This window comes from Diospyros lotus, chromosome 3, assembly GCF_014633365.1.
Source record: "Diospyros lotus cultivar Yz01 chromosome 3, ASM1463336v1, whole genome shotgun sequence".
Lineage (NCBI taxonomy): Eukaryota > Viridiplantae > Streptophyta > Magnoliopsida > Ericales > Ebenaceae > Diospyros > Diospyros lotus.
Window position 1 is genome coordinate 17,830,261 of NC_068340.1, and position 9,351 is coordinate 17,839,611.

A 9,351-nucleotide genomic window follows, 5' to 3' on the forward strand; every position below is an offset into this window, starting at 1 on the left:
GTTTTCATATTTTTTTTATTATCTTCAATATAGAACATGGGTGGTCATAGAGGTAAGACTAAGGAACTAATGTCGTGGTCTGATGAGAACGAGCACGCATTTATTGGTATTCTTTACGAGAATGTGAAATCAAGGATATTGCAATGTTCTACATTCACAAAAGACGATTGGGGCAAGATCAATCAAGCCATGATTATTCTCACAAAAATGGATTACGACATAGATAGATTAAAGGGGAAATGAAACCGTTTACGTAAGGTACATCGCTTGTTCTCTGAACTTTTAGGACATACAGGTGTTACATGGGATCCAAATACTAACAAATTTAATGCTCCAGAGGAAGTTTGGCAACACTTTTATACGATATATATCTTTATTAAAGAATATTTTTTACCATCATTTTTTTATCATATCAATCTTACCCCTTTTTGCTATACAATATGATAATGTGTTTTATTTTTACTATTGTAGATTAACAAGTCTGAGTACAAAATATTCAAGAAGGAAGGATGTAAGCACTATGAAACTCTTGGAGAGATATTTAGTGGGACTACAACTACTAGAGGATTAGGCAATGCTTCCACTCAGCTTCCTTCAACATCTGAGGAAGAAAGACAATTAAAAGATGATTTTTTGAATAAAGGAGTTCATGTACGTGTGGAGAATGTTGATGAAGTTACAAATACTTGTTGGCGTGAAGAAATTGGTGAATCTAGCGAACGTCGACGCAAGGAACCTAAGATCAGTAAAACTAATAAACTCGATGTTTGTATGGCGCAGTGGTCATCTATAATTAGTATGAGGAATGAAGAAACTGAACTTAGGACACTTTACCTAAAAGAAAAGCTTGCAAAGCTCCAAGGAAAATCACGTAATCAATTAGATAGTGAAGATACTAGTTTGGATCCTTATTCAAATGTGATTTGCATGGACATCTTGAATAATATGGAAGAAGTGTCTAATGAAGTTTATGTGAAAGCGATAAAGGCTTTTAAGGATCCAGATTTTAGAGTGTCATTTGTGAAGATGCCAAAAATTAGAAGAAGACCTATCTTGGAACTTCTTTGATTTGGTTGGTTGATTGCATATTTTCTAATATCATGTTATTTTCATTGGTGATGTTGTAGCTCAAAGTACTGTGTTTTCTTACATTAGCTTCAAGTACTGTTTTTTTTTTTCATAGTTTGATGTTGATGGTTGTAGAACTATGTTTCAACTAGAACTGTTTGATGTCGAGTTTATTTAAAATTGAATGCTTGTTATATTTTTGGGATTTAATAATGCTTAATTGTTTTGTTGCCATCTTAGTTGATGTTGAATTATTTCTTTACGTTGATTATAATAAATGATGAATGATATGACTACTGATGATGATTATGAATATATTTATACACAGGATGTCAACTGAATCAAATGTGGTTGGTAATATGCATACCAATGATTCGACTGACGAAGATTCGAGTGATGATGATTTTTTATTTACGGATGATATTGTTGCTAATTTTGGGGATGTAATAATGCTTAATTGCTTTGTTGCCAGCAAAAGTAGTGTTATCGGCAGGGTACCTTGTAGAACGTCATTACTTATAGGGAAAATGTACATACTAGAGATTCTGAATGGACATCCAGACGTATGTTATTGTAATTTTCGTATGCAGAAACATGTGTTCATGAATTTTTGTGATACTTTGAAATAGAAGTAGTTGTTGAAAGATGGAAAAAAAGTGAGCATCAAGGAGGGCATTGCTATGTTTTTTATGATTGTAGGGCACACTACATGATATAGTATTATTGGTGATATGTTTCAACATTCCAACAACACAATACACAAATGGGTTGAACGAGTATTACGGGCTGTTTGTTCACTTGCCACAGAGATAATATGTCCGACACATCAAAATGTGCCACATGAGCGGATTTTGCGCAAATTTTCTTATTTTAAGAATTGCATAAGCGCAATAGATAGAACACATGTTACAGCTTGGACACCTGCATCGAGACAAACATCTTTTTTGGAAGAAAAACTAATATAACACAAAATGTGATGTTGATGTGTGATTTTGACATGAAGTTCACATTTGTGTATTCTGGATGGGAAGGTACTACTAATGATTCGCGAGTATTCATTGATGCAGTCACAAGAACCTCAAACAACTTTCTAATGCCAAGTAAAGGTATATTCTAATATTTTAAATAATTTGTCAAATATTTTTATAATATTATAGTCTTTAGGTCATTTTTTTTTTTGCAGATCAATTTTACCTTGTTGATTCTAGTTATCCAAACATGCCTGGTTTTCTTGCCCCTTATCGAGGACCTAGATATCATTTGCGTGATTATGTTGGACGAAGAAGACTGCGTGGAAAGGAAAAATTGTTCAATTATAGACACCGCTCGTGTCGTAACATTATTGAATGTTGCATTGGAGTTTTAAAAGTAAGATTTCATATTTTAAAATTAATTATCAACTATTCACTTAGTAAGCAAAGACAAATCTCTACTGCATGTTGTGCAATACATAACCATATTCGCCATGAACACGCTTTAGATAGCTTATTTGTTGAGTTTTCATCAGAGAATATGGTATTTCAAGATATGTCGGAGGCAAATCAAGATCAAGAAGCCATACAATTTGATACTAGTCAAACAGCTCAAATAGGACAAGGCAGGGATCAAATTGATACACAAATGTGGAATAACTTTTCAAGGAGTCGTATACATGATTATGTTGATTTATTTTAATGTTTAGTGTTCGAACTATTTTGATTTATGTCACGACTATTTAAACTTGTAATTGTAATCCATTTGCTATTGAATTGTTTGATGTAATATTATTTGTTATGAACAATCATATTTTCTCATTTTCATTGAGTTAATTTTTAATTTTTATTTCCCCATTTATTGCAATGGGGAAAAATATTACAATATTTCACTAATTTCAAAATGTATTTAATAGTATACTAGCATTAAATTATTTTAATTTAAATAATAATTAAATTTTATAAATATTTTTTTTTAAATCTCAAAAGTAAGCGCGTTTTCAGTTTTTAGTTTTGAGAAACAGTTTCTTAAAATGACAAAGAGAATGTGTTTTTAAAAATTTCAAAACAAAAACTCAAAACATAAAATACAAAATGAATTCAAAAGTTAAAAATGAAATACAAAGAGAACACCAGCTCAAATTTTAGGGGGGGCATGCCACGTGTTGGCAAAGATGAGATGATTTTCTGCCTCTTGTAGCCAATCATAATGCCTCATTAGATGCAACATTTAATGCAAGGAATAAAGATGATTCATTTTAGTTTCAACGGTCACATTTGATGGTTGGTTTATGTCTTTTTTAGGTGGGAATGTCGGGGAGGACTTTTGAAATTTTCAATGGCAAGTGCATCTCACGGGTAACATGGGTAACCTGGGTTTACACTCAAATAATCTCAATGTAGTGGCCTTTTCGCGACTTCGAATTCTAGCCAAGCTTCGATATGTTCCTTCTTCATCAAGTGGTATCGAAATTCTTAGAATTCAATTTCCTTCTACCACTCTTGAGGAAAGTAAACAATATTCAGTTAATAGTTTAGTTGGTCATTTCATTGAAAAATGCCTTTATTATCCTAATATTTAATACATTGCTAAGAGAATTTGGAAATAACATATCCTTAAAGATGTCCTGTGCAATCGTTTGGGCTTCTGTTTTTTCCAATTTGAGACCCATGATTAGATGATGAATATCTTCGAAACCAAGCCTTAACAATTTGCTGGCCACCCCTTTTTTCTTAAGGTTTGGGAACTGGGTATGCTTCTCACTCAAGAGTCTCATTCATCTATTCCCCTTTGAGTGAAAATTTACTACATTCCTGTAGAAGGTTGGACTGGTAATGGTTTATCTATCATTGCGAATGCCCTTAGCCGCCCTATTCATGCAGATGCGATTATTGAAGACCGATTGTGATTGGGTTATGTCAAAATTTGTATCGAGTTTTATATCTCTTTTTCCTTTCCAGATCATATTGAGTTAATTCAAGGAGTTAATGCTTTTATCGGCGAACCAAAGATCGCCAAACTTTCAGTTGAATACCAATGGCCTTCGTCCGTTTGCAAGCAACGTGAAGTCTTTGGTCACTCTTTGGTGAATTGCCCGAAGAAAGCTAAACAGATCTATGTCCCTAAGCAAGTTGTGTCCCTCGCTGCTCCGATTGGTAAGGGGCCAGTGAATGGTGGTTTGTCTCCAATTCATGTTCCTCCAGAATTAAATGCTTGAAATAAGTCTACCCCAATTGAATAGTAGTTTGAGAGGGCCTTCTCATGGTCAAGCGAGGTGTTCACCCCAAGCCCAGTCGTTGAATTCTAGCTAGTGATGTCCAAGGTACAATGAATGATACTCTAGACTCTAGAGGGCAACACGTTTTGTTCTCTAATGCAGGCAAATCAATCCATCCCTCCAATGAGTGGCTCAAACCCTCAGGATTGTTGTCATTCTGGGGATAATAATTTAGAAGATTCGATGAACGTGACAGTTGACTCTGATAATTTATCTTGCCCCCCAAAATCAAAGTCCCAATGCAAAAGGGAACGCCAAAAGAAGAAGAAGCAGCATGATGAATTTGCAGGATAGTTAGCTTTTTAGATTGTCTGTGTAGTTGTTTTTTTGTTCTGCTACGGTGATGTTTGCTTTTTGCTAAGCTCTTTGCTTTAGTTTGTATGTTTTGCTCGGAGTATGTCCTGGCTTGTTCTGTGCTAATTCTTTCAATTTTTGTGTAATGGAATTGTTTATTTACAAAAAAAAAAACACCTAATATATATTTGTCTAAGAGTAATGAGTTGCACAATGGAATGACTGTAAAAGGGTGGTAAATTTGTCTCCAGCATTGAATTTTGTATCATTCGAGTGTGCTATTCGATAGATGTATTACTAATAATAATAAAAACCATGGAAAATGGAATCCTATTATTAATTATTAATATTAATATATGAAAAGGGTGGTTAAAAATAGAAACAGCAAAAGTAAGTTTTGATTAGAAGAGAGTGGTTAAAAAGGCATCCCCATTAATAGCAAGCAAATCCAGGCTCCAGCCTCCGTCCTCCAGCTGCCTGTAAATATCTCCTGTAATTCTCTCTCCTTTCTCACCTAAATTTTCGATCAGCTTCTGGCTTCCGTTTGACGGGCAGCTAACCAACTTGAACTCGTCATTCTTCCTTCCTTCTGCTTCCCCTTTCCCTTCTTCTCGCCATCACCATCTTCCCTTTACAATTTAATACTCAAAAACCTACCAATTAAACGGGGGGATCCCATTATCGTAGTTTTTCTTCTTTCTTCGATTCTCTTCATCTTCGCCCTTCAAATCCAAAGAGAAACTCGCTTGGAAGGCCTCACCCTCCTGGCTGGCGTTTTCTCCAATGGGTTCTTCTCTTCTGAAGGTCGTTTCTTCTTCGTTACAGAAAGGACGGGTATATATATATATTGATCCGAACCCATCTGGGGATCTAATGCTTTTCTTGTCCGTTTCAGATTTGAAGGCCAAGTTTCCCGGAAAATTTTCTTGGGCTAGGGAGTCTCTATCTAGAATTCCGCAGCGATGGGGACCAACAAGATGAAGGGCGTTTTGAAGGGCTTACGATACATTACTCAGATATTTGGTTCACATTTCCTTCCTTCCTCCCTCCCTCCCTCGATCTTATTCGTCCGGATTCATTTCCGGTTGAAAATTAATTAATTTTCTCTGCAACCAAACAAGATGTGAACTGTGAGTTGCATTTGCAGATGAGGACAAAGAACCGGAGATGCAAATTGGGTTTCCGACGGACGTAAAGCACGTGGCTCATATTGGGTGGGATGGACCCTCTGTAGACTCACCCAGCTGGGTACGTAATTAATCGTTTTCCAATTCCATGCAATTTTAATTAATTAACGGTAATATAATAATGGAGATGACAATAATCTCGTGTAATCAATGCAGATGAAGGAGTTTGATGCAACGGCACCCCAAGGGGCCCAGGGATTTCAATCAGCACCGTTAAATGCCAATGGGGAACCAATCAACTCGGAGGAAGATATCAAATGGGTTTCTGAAGGTTGGTTTGTTTGCTTGTGTTTAGCAGGCTGTCTATGGATTAGATTGGTTGGGATTCATATTTTAATCTAGACCTAGACCCGAACCCGAATAAATCACGATCCGGTTTACAAGTTTATACACAAATTTCTGTGTTGATTGGCTTAGGTTCTGGCCGGAAGGGTAGTTTAAAAGCACAGGATTCTGCAAACAAAGAACCGTCCCAGAAGCCCAAGACAACCAGACGCCACTCTTCGGCAGGGGGTTCGCCCACACCCGGATCCCCAAAACGCGATCCGTCCGGAAAATCGGGCCGGGCATCAAGGAAAAACTCGTCGGAAGGTTCGAAGTCGACCCGCCACAAGGATTCGGAAGCCCTACCTGACATCCCGAAGAAATCGCACCGCAAGAAGCCCAAGGATTTGGGCGGGTCATCAAAGTCGTCGCGCTCGAAGCAGGGCCCGCCCGCCCCTGACGGCCAGCCCCTGCCCGGATCCGAGAGCAATGGCGGCCTGGTCAGTCAGAACTCCAGTTCGAGGCCGCCCGTAGAGGAAGATAAAGGATAAAACAAGAATTTCACAGGGAAGAGTTGGGTGCATATTAATTTGTGTCTGTAGCTAGAAGAAAACGAAAACGAAAGCGAGAGAGAGAAAGAGAGAAGCTTTTGCATAGTTGCAAACAAAATTTTCGCTTCATCTGTTGTATGATTCAAAATATTCTTCCATCTCGTCCTTTTCATATATATATATATATGTGTGTGTGTGTGTGATTACAGACATATTATTCCTCAATTATTTGGATTAAATTAAACCATCATTTTCCCCAAGCAATTTTGATTTGAGCATTGCAATGCTTCGCCGCCACCATTATATATAATGTAAATTACTGTACAATTCTGTATTAAATTGGAGCTGCAACACGTTTGCTTAGCCCCATGAATTGGTTTGATCAAATGGGTTTCGAAGCCAATAATTTAAGAACAAACAAACAAGCGAGCAAACAGTAGCTGTATGGATATGTGTATAGATATATATATATATATGTAGGTCAGTGACAGACCTTGTAATTACACTTTTGCCCATTCGCCCCTGCAACGACGACCCAAGTCAGCAGTTAGTGTCCTCTCTCTCTCTCTCTCTCTCCCCCTCTCCCTCTCCCTCTCCCTCTGGTTTATGCGACTACTAACATAAGAGAAACAAAAAACCCAAGGATGGAGACAAGATAAACTGGTGTGACGAGAATGCCCCCAGAGAATGGGACAGGATTGGGAAGGCTTGGCTTCTTGCACAGCTTTAACTGCCCCAAACTAGAGGCAATTTTGGGGGACCAGAGACCCTCATCGATGCACAGTTCTGGGTTGCCCTCCAACTTGAGCTTGTCGCCTAACTTGGCTGCAAAATTGGCAGAAAATGGCAGCCTGCCCTTCAGGTTATTGTTCTCTAAATTCAATTCATTCAGAGAAGACAGGTATCCGAGCTCTTCAGGCACTGTCCCTTCAAGCCCATTGTTATCCAGGCCCAAATAAACCACGTTTCTCAGAAATGTCCCCATCGAGGCCGGGATATTCCCGACGAGTCCGGTCCCGGAGAGTCCTACTCCCACAATGCCCCCGAGTTTGTCCCAAATTTCCGGAATGTGCCCTCCAAAGAAGTTTCCACTCAGGTACAGCTCCTTCAGGTTGGGCATTTCTGCTAAGCATAGCGGGATTCCAGAGTTCGTGAATAGGTTGTAACTCATGTCCAGAAACTCCAAATTCTTCAGATTCTTTAAGGTATGTGGTATTTTCCCTGAAAATCGATTCGAGCTGAGGTCGAGCTTTAGAAGCTTCGGTAGTTCGCCGATTGATTCCGGAATGTTTCCGGTTAACCCATTGTAGCTAAGATCGAGAACCTTCAGCTTCTTCAACTTGTTTATACTGAACCGAACTTCGCCGCTGAATTTGTTTCTCGAGAGCATAATCTCTTCCAGGTTGGTCAAATCACCCAACCCACCGGGGATTTCACCGGAGACGTTGTTTCCTGTGAGAACCAACCTCCTCAAACTCGTCAAGTTACCGAGTTGGCCGGCGAGGGAACCGACCAAAGATGGGTTTTCAATGAACACTAGCTCTTCGAGAGATGATGCCGAAATTGAAACGGCGGACATGAAGACTGGCCTCTCCGTGAAGCATTTGTAGAAGAAGAGCTTTCGGAGGTGTTTAAAGGGCAAGAGGAGGCGAGAATCGACGGTGGAGCTTTCCGTGCAAGGTGGGTTCGGGGAGTAGTCAGAGACGTAGCCGAAACTCAGCTCCGTGACGTGAACTGCCTCAGCGGCGCCATCGACGAAGAAGTCGCAGGCGACGCCGTGGGGGGCGGAGGAGCAGAAGTCGTCCGGGAAGAGAGATCGCCACGGGACTTCCGAGTTGACGGCTTCCAGAACTCGGTACACCGATTCCTGCTCCTCCGAGTTGAGCGAAAGCTGTGCAACCACTATGCTACGCTGTAATACCGAGAATATCAGAAAGAAGAGGAGACCAAGAAGACAAGACGACGGAGAAGAAGGTGAAGAGAGAGCCATTTGAGAGAAAAACAAAAACAAGTGTTTCAAGCTAAAGACGGAGAGAGAGCTTTATAAGAAGTGGGAGCTTTATACGAAGTGGGTTATGGGGGGAGAGAGAGAGAGAGAGAGAGAGAGAGAGAGAGGGAGGAGGAGGAACCAGAGGCATGTTTCGGTTGGAAGATGAAAGAGAGTACAAAGTTGGCTTTCTGTTTGCAGAGATTTGCTTTACTGTTGACGCTGCTGCAGTTGGAATGACTATAGTGTCCTCCTTTTTGTCTTCTTCCACGCAGACTAAAGATTCCGTCGTTCTGAACCGTTGATTAGGCCCTGATTTGATTTCTGTGCCATGATGGGCAATTTAGCAATTTAGGACATTGATTATTCTTTCTAGTAGACTAAAGAAGATGCCTCGATGGATTTTCCTTTTTTGCATTAATTAATCTAAATAAAAATTAAAACTGTAGGGGGGCAGAAATGTAAAAAAGTGGTTGAAAAAGGAGCAGGGTACTATTACGGCTTGGGCACGACGCATGCATGCAATGCTATGCATGCAGGGGCCACATGGCGGATCATCAACGGAGCAGGCGGCGCGTAGGTGGGACAAAACGCTTTTATTTGTGTCTAGTCTAGTTTGGTTTGGTGGTTGGGCCGAACTGCTGCGGGCAGAATAAAGCCGGCGCAGCAGAGCCCACCAGACCGGAGGGCAAAAAGTGGAGGAATCCCCCCGCAATCTGGTACGAAGCAGCGAGCAGCGGCGGGGACCAG

General features: G+C 39.8%; 2 protein-coding genes across 2 annotated transcripts; one reads left to right on the plus strand and one right to left on the minus strand.

Annotated features, from left to right (window-relative positions):
* The first annotated feature begins 5,068 nt into the window (after positions 1-5,068).
* Positions 5,069-6,867, plus strand: LOC127796560 (CRIB domain-containing protein RIC6-like). Its single transcript, XM_052328745.1, has 5 exons — positions 5,069-5,416; positions 5,508-5,635; positions 5,760-5,860; positions 5,956-6,070; positions 6,217-6,867. The coding sequence occupies exons 2-5, from the start codon at positions 5,575-5,577 to the stop codon at positions 6,612-6,614; spliced, it is 675 nt and encodes a 224-aa protein (XP_052184705.1). The 5' UTR covers positions 5,069-5,416; positions 5,508-5,574; the 3' UTR covers positions 6,615-6,867.
* A 48-nt stretch (positions 6,868-6,915) lies between these two features.
* LOC127796559 (piriformospora indica-insensitive protein 2-like) lies at positions 6,916-8,711 on the minus strand. Its single transcript, XM_052328743.1, has one exon. The coding sequence runs from the start codon at positions 8,602-8,604 to the stop codon at positions 7,219-7,221; it is 1,386 nt and encodes a 461-aa protein (XP_052184703.1). The 5' UTR covers positions 8,605-8,711; the 3' UTR covers positions 6,916-7,218.
* Between the last annotated feature and the right edge of the window lie 640 nt (positions 8,712-9,351).

Excerpts from the sequence above, each read along its gene's own strand:
- LOC127796560 (XM_052328745.1), top strand. The coding sequence starts at position 5,575 with ATGGGGACCAACAAGATGAAGGGCGTTTTGAAGGGCTTACGATACATT. Across the intron at positions 5,636-5,759 it reads ATACATTACTCAGATATTTG|ATGAGGACAAAGAACCGGAG; the intron begins GTTCACATTTCC and ends TTGCATTTGCAG. Across the intron at positions 5,861-5,955 it reads CTGTAGACTCACCCAGCTGG|ATGAAGGAGTTTGATGCAAC; the intron begins GTACGTAATTAA and ends TAATCAATGCAG.
- LOC127796559 (XM_052328743.1), bottom strand. The coding sequence starts at position 8,604 with ATGGCTCTCTCTTCACCTTCTTCTCCGTCGTCTTGTCTTCTTGGTCTC.